Genomic DNA, 14,887 nt, shown 5'->3' with positions numbered 1-14,887 from the left:
TTTTTGTCGGGTTAAGTATTACCCGCCATTTGTTGCACCATTGAGTGATTACATCAAGTGTTTTTTGTACCCGGGTTGTGGCGACAAGTGGATTTCTGGAGATACTCCAGACCGCAATGTCATCGGCATATTGCGAGTGGTATGTATAAGTTAATTGTGGGAAAGGAATGTCATTGACGAAAAGAATGTAGAGTAGGGGTTGTCAAAATTATTTAACATAAAAGCAGGCGTACCCCAAGGATCAGTCCTCTCAGAGTGTTGTTAACTTTTACTTTTGCAGATCTGTTTGTAAGAAAGTTCCTAGATGTTAAAAAAGCTTTCGACAGTGTATGGCACAACGCCATCAGGTATAAATTACAATCACTAAATGTTAATGATACCCTAGTTAGATGGATATCAAACATTTAATAACAACCAAGCCACCATTGGCGTACGGGTACTATCCCGACACATGGAAGGAAGCAGTAATCACAGTAATCCCCAAAAAACACACTGACAGATCTAACCCAGACAACTACCGGCCCATTAGTTTACTGAGTTGCCTTGGCAAACTCATGGAAAAATTAATAGCGGCCAGACTCCTAAATTTCTGTGAAACAAATAATCTGATATCCAACTACCAAAACGCATCAAGGAAAAAAAGACAAACAATAGATCACCTCACAAGACTTACAGAATCAATTTACAAATCATGAATCTATCTCTACGAAGATATTTTTTAAGTGTTCTAGAAGCGGGTTCGAGGCTTTTTTGAGAATTATGTTTCTGATGCCGTCGTGTCCCGGAGATGAGTTTTTATGTTGATTTTTATTTCTGTGTTGGTTATATTCCTGTTAATGTAGTTGTCCTGGTTAGTGGTGGTGTTAGCATGTGTGCATGTGGCTGGGAAGTTTGGGGTAAAAAGTGTCGGGTGAGCGTTAATGAAGTCATTAACGTGTGTTTGGTGGTCAGGGTCGAAGTTCTGAGAGCGGTGGTTGTTGAAAGTTGCTTCGTAATATGACGCTAGTAAGTCTGCTTTATCCATGTCTGTCTTGGCTGTGGTGTTTTCGTATGTAATTTGATGGAAGAGGTGGTTATTGTTTTTGTCGGAAGCTAGAGTTTTGAATTTTTTCCAGAATTCTTTGGGATTGTGTTTATTGTTTTCTAAGTTATTGCAGAAGTCTAGCCAGTTTATTTCCTTAAGTATTTTTATGTTTGTTTTTATTTGTGTACTCAGTTTGTTAATTTGTGTTTTTAGCGTGTGGTCTCGCGATAAATAGTGTTGTCTCCTTAGTCTTCTACGTGTTAAAATTAAGTCATGGATTTCTGGGGTGAGTGTCCAGTTATTGTGTGAGTGTAAATTGTGTCTTGAGGTTGATGGGGTTGTTTCGCTTATTGCTTTGTTTATGGCCTGTGTGATATTTTCTACGTATTTGTCTATGTCTTCCTTGTTGTTAGCTTGTGTGATTGGCGGTGGTAGTTGACCCTTGAGTGTTTCATTGAATTTTTCCCAGTCGGTCTTGGTGTAATTATATACTGGCGGTATGTTTGGTGTTGGCCGTCTTTGTGTGTGTATTGTGCAAGAAATGGGGAAGTGGTCACTAGAGATTTCTTGGTGTACTGTGAAATTGGAGGTTTTGGGTAATAGCGCAGCAGGTACTGAGATTATGTCCAGAACATCGTAGGTATTAGTCGGTGAGTGAAAGTGTGTGGGTGTGTGGTCATTTACTACGTGCATGTTATTGCTACGTAGCAGATCACGGATTAGTGTTCCTCTGTGGGTATTTCGTCTTCCTTTGAGGTCTTTGTGTGGCGCATTTAAGTCTCCTATAACTAATGGTTGTGGTTTCCGCTTCAAACATAGTTCGATGAACCTTTGGTCTATTGCTTTAGATGGGGAGCAGTAAAGCGCGACTATTGAGAGAGATGGTCTGTTTCTGATATGGATATTGCAAAAAATTGTTTCGTTTACGTTTGAGGTGAATTTTTCATCAATTGAGATGCTGTTTACCAGATTATTGTTACAGTATAGAGTTATTCCTCTATTGTTGTCTTTGTAGGGGATGGAGTAAGATTTGAATCCGGGTATATTTATATTTTGGTTTTCTTTGGCTAGGGTTTCAGATGTTATTATTATATCTGCTTTTACTTGTTTGTTTAGGTCGTGTATTTCGTATTTTTTGTTGGCTAAGTCACCCTGACAGTTTATGTGTAATAGTTTTATGTTGTTTGTGAATTTTGTGTTTGTAGTGTTCGTTGCGTTATTCTTAATGATATGTGATGTGGTTTTAGGTTAGGGAGCGGAAAGTATCTCTTGGCAAGTTTGCAGAGAACTTGCAGGCAGTCCTCCCGTGTGGAGAAGTTCGGCTGTTCGCTTAGTTCTGTTAGCATGGCCAGTAGGTTTTTAGTATACTCTACTGGGTTGAAGGAAATGATAGAACCAGCGTGGTTGAGTGCGTTTACTGTTTGCTTCTCGTGTGTGTTTGACACCGGTGGTTCCGGGGGCTTTGTTGTGTAGTTCTGTCGTGTACTTGTGTTACTTGGTGGAGTTTCTAGCAGCGGCTGGCGTTGTGGGCGGGATAGTGGGGGGAAGTCTTCGAGATTCGGAGCTGGCTGCGTGTTTTTTCTGCTCCATACCACAGAGCTAAAAAGGTTGATGATATTCATGCACTCTATGCAGTAGATGTGAAATGGAGGAAACTTCACTCTATGTATATTGAAAAAAAGAAACATCTTAGGTTTTATTTCATTGCTTCAGTTGAAGGGGGTATCTTCGAAGGGAGAGGATCAATATACTATATTGGCTAAGCAACAGCTCAGATCTCCACACTATCAAAAATTGCTGGAAAGTAATGGGTAACATAGTATAAGAGAATAAAACTGAGAAGCACCTTGGAACTGTAGGAAGCCCTAATCTGCATGTGATATCAACAGACCCCTGCCTCAATTCAGTCTCTAGGGCACTCTATGAAACAGTGATGTAAAGCAGTTATCAACGAGAGTGGAACAACCAAATATTAAAACAAGAAATAGACTCTGTTACTACTTTTAGTGGCAATTTCTTTAAATATATGTTTTCTTACTCACAGAACGTTTTTGTATTTGTCAAGTATCTGTTGATTCTCTGTGATAATATGTTTATCACATTTGGTTTATTGAAAAAGATGCATATATATGTGTTTGGATAACTGAATTAAAGAGGTCAACATTCACAGGCGAATGCATATGTCCCTGCCACGCAATCCCAACATGGCCAGTTTTGACATAAAAAAATAGAAAACTGTCTATATTACTGCTTGGGACCTGCAAGATGGTATCTTTCAACCAAATACCATGTAAGTTGGTTGACATACATGTGAACAGTTCACAAAAACCTAAAATTGTACTTTTTTCATTGAAAAATTGAACAAAAGATAAAATTCCAAAATTGCCCATATCTTTGTTTGGGACCTGTAAAAAAGTATCTTTGTACCAAATCTCATGTAAATTAGCAGAAACATGGCAGAATAATTGTAAAAAAAAACTTTTAAATGATTCTTTTTATGGCATCTCAACCCCCTACAATAACTAAAAATGGACAAGTCCAACATTTTTTTAATATGTATTGCCTGTAGAAAAGTATCTTTGTACCAAATTACATGTAAATTGGTCAAAATATAGACAAGTAATTGACCAAAACCCCAAAAATTATGCTTATTTTGTACTTCTGCCCCCCCCCCCCCTCCAAGACCCAAAATGGGTAAATCCCACTTTTTTCTATGTGAATGTGTTGGGCATATGAAACTATATTTGTGCCAATTTTCGTCTTGATTGTTATAAATATGACCATAAAAGAGCCCAAAATATACATTTTTTTGGTTATTTTAACCTTTCACCCCATGAAATCCTTAAAAATGCCTAAATAAAAAACAAAAAGGAAAAGTCTCTCAGGATATTGGACCAAGGCATAACCCTAACAAGTTTCAAGTCAATCTGCCAAGGTGGTCAATTGAAAAGTGTTTAAAAGAAGAAGAAACAATAGAAACAGAGAATGTCTCCCTGCACAGACATAAATATAAGTCAGCTTACACCACACAATGTCCATAACTATTTTTAAGTAACAAATGTGTTTAAGGACGTTCCATGTTCACTATATAAAAGCATGAAAACTTGATGACTTGTGTTGCCTGTTGCTTGGTACAAGTTAAATTTTTCTGTAGGAAAGCAAAAATTATTCATGCAGAGAGTGTTATTTCAAATCTGGGATATGTGGTTTACACTGCTATTTTTTATTTTTCCCCCCTGTATATTCATTTGTAGATTTTATTTTTTTCTTAAATGCACAAAATTTAACATCAGTATTTTATCCTTTAGAGTTCAATGAAAATTAAATAACATTTAGTGTATCGTGCATAAAATGTGTTGTTTTGAATGTCTTGAATGATTCAGTAGATGCTTACATCCAGTCTGTTTATCTATTTAATTGTAAGGGGCTCTTTGCAACTCAAATTATTTAATACTAACAGAAGCATAGCATAGGCTATAGAAGTAGTGAATATTCAATAAATAATGCCCACAAACAAGACTGGTCCTGGTCAACTGAAATTGATCTTATTTTCAGGATCATCGTAATCAGAATTATAATCCCATTATCGATAAGCATGTGTATGTGTTGTAATTGTCTTGCTTTTGTTTTCATATTTCAAACATTTGTTTTTTGTTCGTAAACTACAATGTCATTCTACGAAACAAATTTTGAGTAGAATATCTTCTTTGACTCCAAATGGTGCATTTTATTTTCTACGCATTTAGTTTTAAGTACAAAATTATTAACAAGAAAAATGAATTGAAAAATTGACTTTTAAGGAAAGAATATCCAGCCTCATTTTTTGTTTTTGCTAAAGCCTAGTGAGCAATACTAATAATAAATTTTTTAATCAGGACTAGTAAATAACACTAGCAAAAAATATAAGAACTTTTTAACTCAAATAAAAGACTGAAAATGATGTGTTCTTTGAGGAAAATAATGATTATACTTGAGAAAGCCAAACAACTTCTCAGAACACATCAGTTTCACTCCTTTCAAACTGATAGAAACTAATTTCTGATAGAGGACAATGATCCTTCTGGACCCCCTGTGCAGAATATTGTCTTCTAGGACCCTCACTGTGAGAGGACACCCAAATCTCTCTTTCTTTTTTCTCTTAATCTCCTTCTATGCTAAAAATTAGTGACATCTCTGTTATGGGTGTCCAGATGATAATGTCTGTTATATGAAACTGTTGTGTTGATGGTTTTACTCGACCTATCTGTCATAGTAATAAGAAAAACACAGTAACAGTGGCTCTAACTTGTGCACACTCAATGCACATAATTAAACTGCATGTTACTGCACATATATAAATATAGGTTACAATGTTACTTACAAATGCCAATATTTATAAATCAATTACCTACATGTGTTTGTATCATATATCGGATCTTTCACTGAATATAATCAATACAGAATACGCATACATTTTGGTACTCAACCTATCAAAGACTATCAACCATCAATACCTCTAAATCTAATCACTCTGATACATTCTTTTTGTTATGTACTTTCTCACAAAAACAATTCATGATCTAATTATTATCACTCACCAAAATAAAAGTTGCCGAAACCTTACACAGGTCTAGTCTAATGCATTTTACAGACATTATATGTTTGTGCTACTGTCTTAATTATAAGTAAAGGAAAAATTATCACAAGGTAGCTTGCCTGACAAATCATAAAAAAGTGAACTTAAGTTTTATGCACATAGTTTGAACTACCATACACAGATGAGTTTGAGCAGGGAAATTAATTTTTCATAGATCAATGCCCTGGGTAACTGTAGCTTTTGAGAAATTTAAGAGCCCTATGTTTTTAAACAACCATTAAAGCACACATCACTCTTACAGAAAAAAGAACAAACAGCTCAATAACTATATGCTTGAAAATTCTTTAACCATAAGTTCTCACTGGAATAGACCATTGTCAAATATTGTTAAACTATTCTGTATAATATAGAATAATGCAAAAAAATTTAAACAATTTTGTTATCCCAATACCTTAAAATGACTTGAAAAAAGAAGTAAAATTTAAGAAAGTAAATCTGTTATCTAGAAAGCATTACATATATACACACAAACCCACCCCCAAAAATACACAAGCTTGATAATGAAGTGTAAACATATTGAAAACTATGATTTGAGAGAAAAATGATGATTATATTCCTTATAAGTATCAACTTTCACTTTATATATAATTTAACATGAACTAGCATCTTTTTAAGAAATGTAGCAACCCTGTAGGTACTCACTTTCACAGCTGTAAGGCTTATCAGCTTGAGAATATTCTACTCGTTCCCCCTTCTTTTTTCCTCGTGTGGTCTACGCGAAGAAAGTTAACTAAAGCTTACACTGTGGTAGATTACTTTATGGAAACAAAAATATATGTCAACCTGTACATAGTCAATGGAAAAACAGTAACATAATTACCATATTTCTTTGACACATTAAAAAAATATTTTTTTCCCCATGTTAAATTTATTAAGTGTTAAAATTTTTCTTACACTGAAAATGCATTTCTGATAGGCACTTACCCCCACTCGCACAAAGCTATCTCGATCTTCTTCTACCCTCCAAGCACTGCTAAAAAATGTTTGTGCTTAGCACACCAGTCTATATTTTGTGTCATTTTTGAACCGGTATATATCATGTTACTACTCTCCACCAATAGTATTGTGCCACATATACTGGTGCAGCTAGCTCCCTCTGCTATTTCTACACAATCCTCATTTTTGAGAATTGGCAGGCTCTAAAAGAAGAATGCAGTGGGGAAGAAGGGGGAAGTGTGTGAGCGGAGGTAAATTCTTATCCAAAATACATTTTCAGTGTAAAAAAAATGTTACCTCCTCTCACACAAAGCTAGAATCCGACATTTCAAAGGTGGAGGGGCTGGTTTGGGTGTACAACATTGAAACCAAGTGGAAAGCGACCATCCAGAATGAACAGGTGTGCTCTGAGATGAAAACAAAGCACACTTGTGGGGTACTGCGCTATTTCTGGAACAGGTATTCTCTTCACCCTTGAAGTAACAAATGAATCTGATACAGGCAGAAAAGTGGATGTGTACAAGTGAAATTTGTTCTGAGAGGTGCAATCCATAGTAAAATATAAACCAAATTAGCTATGTACATACAGAACCTCAACCGGACAGGCAAGATTCCATAACTTGTCCTCAGCATTAGGAGGTTGAGGATCAAAAAAGATAAAACAAATAAATTGTCATAAAAACATAGTGGCTAAAGCATGTGGACCATATTACAGATACTCATCAACCCCAACTGTAAGTAAAGAGTATCACACATCAAGCAACAGGAATTACTAAGAAGAAGTTAGCTTTCGGCCAAAACTGGACTAACTCCCAAAACCACAGCAGGAACAAAAAATAAAACAAACCAAACTCGACATTACGGGGTTTTGGCATTGCCTCAACTCAGCTGTAAGAACAGGGTAATATCTGTAACTGGTATTACAAAAAGAAATCATAAATCACTCAACTGTAAATGCAGGGCAGAAACATCCGGAATTATGAGGAGAACAAGGGATATTCACTCAACCATAGAAACAGTGTAGATACATCCTGTTGCCAGTATTACGAGGCAGATAAAGTCCCCCCAAACTCAACCGTAGGAGGAGGGAAGGAAACTCTTGCAACTGGAATTAACCCTAACAATATGGGATGGGTGGGATCCACCTAGCTTATAACCATGAAAGTATCCACAAGAGTAATTATACTATACGTTTTGATAATGTATGCGTATCTTTACAAAATTTTGCAGATTATTAGTAAACATTAGAAGGTTTTCATACACAAAATGTCAGGTTTTTTAAAGATTAAGATTTTTTTTATTAAAGATTTGTTCGTGAATTTTTTCTTTCAGAATGTTAGCCATCCAACGTGCAAAGTAATTTTGATTTTAAAATTAAAAATACTTTTCTATATCTGAAAATTGTCAAGTCTAAGTCACAAAGTACAAAATAAAAGCCAATGTGTAAATTGAATAAAATTACCTAGAAAACAAAGAAATAATCAATATCTAGCTCACAATAAATCTAAATAAACTTAGATGACAAAGGACACATAAATATTGCACTTACAAAAGCCTGAGCACTGATGAGATGAAATACTGGAAGCAATAGGAAGGAATTAAGAGAACAAACCTTCACCAAAATGAACGACGTGGAGACACAGCAACAGGAGCAGGAAAAAGAAAACTAGTGAAATCACCCTTGTCTTGAACATACAAAAAAAAAAAGGAACATGCATCGACCTGAGTAACCAGCAGTAAAAAAGGGTGTGGAAGGTGAAATCTCCAGAAGAGGTGTAGTGTGTAACAGACCAAAATAAGAAGATGCCAGAAAAAAGACAGTCAAAATTGTATTCTCCTGGAATGTACACTTTCTCAGCAGCATTGTCAGACTGAAAAGGAGAAGAAATCGCTAGCCAAACATGAATCTAGCTCCCTGCGAATTAAAGCCTGTACATCCTCTACAGATAAAGTCGACCCTGTTTCCTGGGAAGTCGTACCAGTAACATTGTTTGATACATTGAATTGCAAATTCATATGAAGTTCTTGTATAATTTAATAACAAGACACAAATGCAAAACAAATATCATTGAACAAATGCATGCAAACACAGTAAAAGAAAACTGTTGAAAAAAATTGAAATGGCAAATAAGCACAATCATAAACTGTAGCCACATGAAAAAACACACACATCTAAACGAAGCCTTGCCAATCGAGAAAGTGAGAATTGAGCGGGAATAGCATAGGGAGCTAAGTGCACCAATATAGGTGGCACAATACTATTGGTAAAGAGTAGTCACATGATATGTACATGTTTAAAATGGTGCGAAACTGATGGGGTATATAGACAGGTGCAGTGAGCACAAACATTTTTTAGCAATACTTAAAAGGCAGAAAGAAGATCGAAATAGCTTTGTGTGAGAGGGCTAAGACAGTATAGGAACATACAAGATAAGCACTAATTATAAAAACAACTTTTTATTTCCAAAGAAACACAAGACCTAATCAAAAACAAAACATTCCAAAGTTACACAGATGCTAGACCACAAGGCGTCAACAGTGATCTCTCAAATAACAGAGAAGTCTGTAACACTGTTTAGAAACAGTTACTTAACCTGACTAACAGGTGTAGATTTTAAATTATTTTTAAGTGGATGAGCTAATCTTGTTGTCCCTTAAATATCATGTCAAACAAAATTTTCTTAGTATTTCTGCAATATATTCAAAGCTTTTAATTAAAAGATCTTTTTAGCTTATGATTTTACCAAAATTGGTTTTAACACTGAATATACGAACATTTGAGATGTTGAAAAAAAAAAGTTGAAATAATCTGTGCTCTCATACAAGTTTTACAATTTGTGTTAAGGTAAAAATAATCACTGCAGAGTTAATACAGCATCATCTTTAATAAAATATAAGTAAAAATCATTTTTAAAGAGTATGCATAAAAAATAATTGAATCATGTACATTTTTATGCCAATAACTCTGTGCCATTAAAATTTTTGAGTACTTTAAAATATATTTATTATTGTTTAACCATCACATCAAAAATATTTTTAGTTAATTGACAAACAATGATTTATATATTACATTTTGATAGAACACTGGTCTGTCTTCTTCAGGTATGATAAACAGCTTAGCTATTGAACCATGTAGTATGTTCCTCAAAATAAATTCACTTCATTATGTTCATACATAATTGTTTGTAAATTTACTATTATATTAGTATAATGTGCTTCTCTACACAAGTATCAGAAATCTTTGTTTATGAATGCCAGATCTGTTTAACTGCCCCAATATGACAATCATCTACTCTCTACAAAAATAAAACATGCCTTTGAATCACAAAATTTGACTTACCCGAACTTTTTTCTTTTTCTCCTACTGTAGCTTTCCTCAAATTCATCATAATCCGAATCAAGATCTTCGGGTTCACCTAGCTCTGGAGGTTCAATGACATCTTCAAAATCCTTACACCACGAGTCTTTAGAGTCCTCAGTTACTTTATCTACACTGTTTTCTTCACCTTCTTCCAAACGAGTCACTAGATTTTCTACTACTGCGATATGGCTAGCATCTTTCAAAAAGAGACAAGGTAGTTATTACAGAACACCCTTATAACTGTTTATTAGATATTTATTGTATGGTCTAAAACAAGTATAACCAACAATCAAAATAGAAATAATCTTCTGTTCATTAATGAATTCTCCATTAAATTTAATCAATACTTCTGAACATAAGCTCTAATTGTGCTAGGCTAGTAACAGTATAGCATTTTATGCACTGTAAAAATTAATAAATTCGTTTTTAATAATTACACAGTAATGAGGAACAGAACAAAGAATGAAAGTGTAATTTATTCCTAACCAGCCACTTACTTCAATTTTTTTTATGGTATAGTCTTTTGCCATTACCTTGCAACATTATAATTAGAAATTAACGATATAAAAAGAACATTTCTCAATTCAAAGTGTATTGGAAGTCACTTATCTTTGATGTTAAACTATTTATAGTTACATTGTTGGTGTTGAAGCACCAGTTTTCATTACCCTTTCAATTTTTTCTGTTTTTTTATTTGGTTAGAATTTTCACGTAAGGTTACTTGAGGGCTACCTGCACTATATGTCCCTAACTTTGAAGTGATAGACTAGAGGGTAGGTAGCTAGTCAACCAACTTATTATACAGAGTATTCTAATTGAATAGAAGGACTTAACTCTCACACTTCTAATGAACTCATGACCCCAAAATGAATACTAGCAGAGACCCACAAAACATTTGCAGTCAAATTAGTACATTTATTGCAACAGTAGTTCTTTAACTACATGATTTCAAGAGTAATACAAAAAATTATATTCACAGACACGAAAACTTGCAAGTCTTAGGCCTAACGTTAGGCCTTTATGAAATACAGCCTGTATTCAATAAAGAGATAAATTAACACTCTAGCTTGTGTATATTTTTTGCTTTAGTTTAGTTAAGGCTAACATTTACTGTACTTAATACTATCAATAAATGAACTTATAATGTTATTCTATAACCTAATTTAGATCTTTTTTAAAAACTTTGATAAGCTTTTAATATGTTGTTGTACAAAATGTCTACTAAAGTATTTTTACATCTGCCTTTTGTTTATATCTGTTGAAGTGAGAATACACGTGCATTTAGATAGTAAAGTGTGTATGGATTTTCAAGACAGACAAAAACTTAGTATTATTATACTAGATTGGATTCAAATTCTGGCATGTTAACCAATGTGTCTTGCTCAGTCCATTATTTGGAAGAGAGAAGCATTTGCTTATAATGATTCATGATATTCTAGGAATCAATAACAGATCATAGGGGAAAATGATTGTTTTTTATGTATTTTGTAAGTAATTACTTATTCCATTTTTAACTTATTTTTAGTTTCACTAATATATTGGTTATAATGTAAAACAATTAAAAGGTTTTTAATTTTCACGTGTAGTTCTAATCAGTATTTTACAGTATAGGCCTCATTAATTCAGAAGTTACTTTTAGCCCTGATCTACATTGTTATCTTACTTTTGATCAGATGTTATTAATAATATTTCAAACCCATTAATACACTGTAATACAACATCCACTTACATACAGTTTAATAAACTATAATGCAATACAAAAGAGAAAATGCTATAATGAATGATATTATTAATAAATAGAAAATTTCTTAGATCTAATTATTATTTTTTCCCTAATCTAGTTTGAATAACTGTGTTTAAATTTATATGTATCCATAACCTGATATTTAAATCTATCAATGTGTAATACACATAACTTAGCACTCACTGGTTTAGATAGCTGCACACCCAATACTGTCAGTATATACATAAATATTTGAGAGAATTAAAATGAATTTATAATCTTTGTATTAAAGTATCTACCACACAATACTGCTTGTCACTCTTGTCTTCTACTATGACATACAAAAGAAAACAAAACAAACTGGGTCAAATTGACAAGTTTGTATCTAATGAGTAACACTGTTTCATCATTAGAAATATTAACACTGAAAAACAACAGTAATGGAATTTTAAAATTTAGAGAAAAAGAAAATAACATTTTTTTCACAAACTTATCTGCAGGTCTACAATACACTTAGTCATCTTATGATGTACTGATTTTTAAAGTCTATGTATTTCTTTGTTATATTAATAATATGATTACAGTAATGCCATATCCAACACTATTACATTAAAAATAATTTATGATGTCTATTATACTGCTATTTAATAAAATCATAGCTAAATTGTTTCCATTAGCAATGATTGTTTTGTATTTAGTATTAACTTCCAGTCAGAGCAAGCTACTTCGACCAAAACCAAGAATCAACTTGGTAATGAGTATAGTTAATTAAATACACTTTATTTATTTATAAAGACTATAACACATTGTTCATTCATTGGTGAAGAATTAAGTTATCATAATTTCTTCCTTTAGATGCAGGCATTTATTGGAACATAAGAATTACATAAATTATAATATCATCACACATACACAAACCTTCAACTTAAAAGTTTATCTTTTGTGCAATCATCTAGTCTAAGCTTAAATTACAAAATATAATGTAACTTAACAGTAACATGCTTTGCACAAGGTGTTTATTGTTGATTGGCTTGTGACATAGTATGCTGAGCTGCAGTATACAGACACTTAACTGCCAAGTTAAGAGAGAAACTTTGAGTTAATAGTTTTTGGTTACTATTATTTCTGCAGGCGTTATCATGTAGGTTTTAATCTGATGGTGCCTGATTGGATTTGCCAGTCAGCATGAGGGTGTCACTTGTTTAGTTTGTATAAATTGTTTTGTGTAACTCATCTTCATTTATTAGTAAACAGTTCTCACAATTACCTGATTTGTCATTATTGAGCTAGTCGATATTAATGTTGAAGATCTAGTTGTACACGATACAGAACAAAATTGTCATAAGTTGGGTGTCCTGGCTGCTAACAATATTTTCAGCCATAAACACAATAATATCTCACAGGTTTTGGCCTGCTTAGGAGATTTAGGTTAGTCTTAAATACATATATTAAGCTAACAATATGAAACAATACATAATAGAAAATAACAGCAATAAATATTAAAAATAATAACTTGCATATATTAAACATTCTATCCACTAATGTTAATGAAAGTAACAACAAAAAATATACCTTACTAGCATTAGCTGTTGGTTTCAAGTACTGTTACAGATTTTCTTACTCAGCTATAAAATCATGAATTAACAGAAACCAAATCTTAGTAATATACACTTGTTAAAACACACAATCTGAGCATAAAAATAACTGGTTCTATTTGTAATTCTGGCAAGTCATACTACCTGCTTCACTGACATGATCAGCATCTTTCACTTTTTGTGGAATGTATCTATCATTCATTAAGTACTGCCATCTTTTTTTCTTCCACCTTTTGACTGGGTAGCTGTACAACTGGCCAAAGTTCTGACCAGGCATTCTTTGCCATTTCGGCATCCATAAACTGGAATCACTTTGGGCTACACCTGTTTGTGCATCTAAAAATGGTAATCTAGTCTTTCTTTCTATACATAGGCGAGTATTGTAATTTGCAGAGCTTTCAACTGCTTCTCGATAAAAGGAGTCATTTAAAATGCTGAAAACAAGCAACAAAAAATTACAGTATATTATCTTCATAGTTCTATTACACAAATCAAATAAGCTTATATGAAAAAAAAGTATTACTAGATTTTGAAATATAAACAGTACCTCTATTTGAAAGCAAGTAAGAAATATGCAAATGAAGTTTCTTTTATCATTACCACATTTGAATAATATTTGGAACCGAATTTCATTTATTATCATTTGATATTCACACAATATTCAAAATGATGAAAGGCAGTTATTAGATAAATTGTAAGTCAAGAGCACTTGAAATTAAGGCAGTTGGTTATACCACTTTTTTCCATTGTGCTGCATATTAGAACAATTATATTACAACAAATTTCAAAACTTGAATTCTAAATGCATAAATACCTTGGAACTTAAGTAAATTGTGCATATACATTCAATATAAACTTGTTAGAAAAAAATAGAAATACCTGATCTAAATTTTTTGATAAAACCACACACATGTAAAATATTTTGAAAGATTCAAAGTGTATAAAATTAAAGGCATTGAAGGCACATAAAAATAATATTAATGGCATCTAACACCAAAACAGTGTGTTTATATTTACCTTTCCAGACGTTCTATAGCTTCTGTATTCAAAGAAAAATCAGTTCCAGACATCTTTCATTTGGAAGATATATTGGTTTTCACAATAAATGCTATAAGAAAATCACATTAAAAATATTCTTAATCAGCCAGGTTGAGCTTTAGTGCTAAAACTTATGCTGACAAAATTTTTTTGAACAAAGCAGCTGTTTATTTAGAACACAACTTTTATGTACAAGAAATTTAGTAAATCCACAGAAACTCAGGTTAAAACCTACAAGCACATTTATTAACAATGGAATACAAAACTTTTTAATGACAGCATAGTAGCTCAGTTTTTTTTTTAAATACAAACTTTTAGCTCACAGCTCTGTCATCTCTTGACCAATTTGAGATCTAATTACATTTTTGGACTCAGAAGGTCAAACCAGAGATGAAAGTGTCCCTTTCCTAAAAATCCTGAAAATAATCGAACCCAAGTAAGGGGGTCCGGCACCCAAAATCCTGCATTTTGATGCATTTTAGTACTTAAAATTCACTTAAACAAGTTACCCCATTTTTTTTACATCAATGATTATGAAATACATGTGAGAAATATCAAATCTGATTCCCTAGTT

The 14,887-nt window shown here is 33.0% G+C and overlaps 1 protein-coding gene across 1 annotated transcript in view; it reads right to left on the bottom strand.

The window, feature by feature from the left end:
• Positions 1-14,887, bottom strand: part of LOC106459238 (zinc finger protein DPF3-like) — a 40,151-nt gene that overhangs the window by 22,324 nt on the left and 2,940 nt on the right. Inside the window, exons 2-6 of the mRNA XM_022385686.1 lie at positions 14,293-14,383; positions 13,420-13,709; positions 9,937-10,153; positions 7,444-7,510; positions 6,303-6,372 (exon numbers count right to left, since the gene is read on the bottom strand). Coding sequence (XP_022241394.1) covers positions 6,303-6,372; positions 7,444-7,510; positions 9,937-10,153; positions 13,420-13,709; positions 14,293-14,345 — 697 coding nt within the window. The 5' untranslated portion in view covers positions 14,346-14,383. The remainder of the gene's footprint in view (positions 1-6,302; positions 6,373-7,443; positions 7,511-9,936; positions 10,154-13,419; positions 13,710-14,292; positions 14,384-14,887) is intronic.

This window comes from Limulus polyphemus, unplaced genomic scaffold (genome assembly GCF_000517525.1).
Source record: "Limulus polyphemus unplaced genomic scaffold, Limulus_polyphemus-2.1.2 Scaffold580, whole genome shotgun sequence".
Taxonomy (NCBI): Eukaryota; Metazoa; Arthropoda; class Merostomata; order Xiphosura; family Limulidae; genus Limulus; species Limulus polyphemus.
This window is presented reverse-complemented; position numbering and strand designations above follow the sequence as displayed.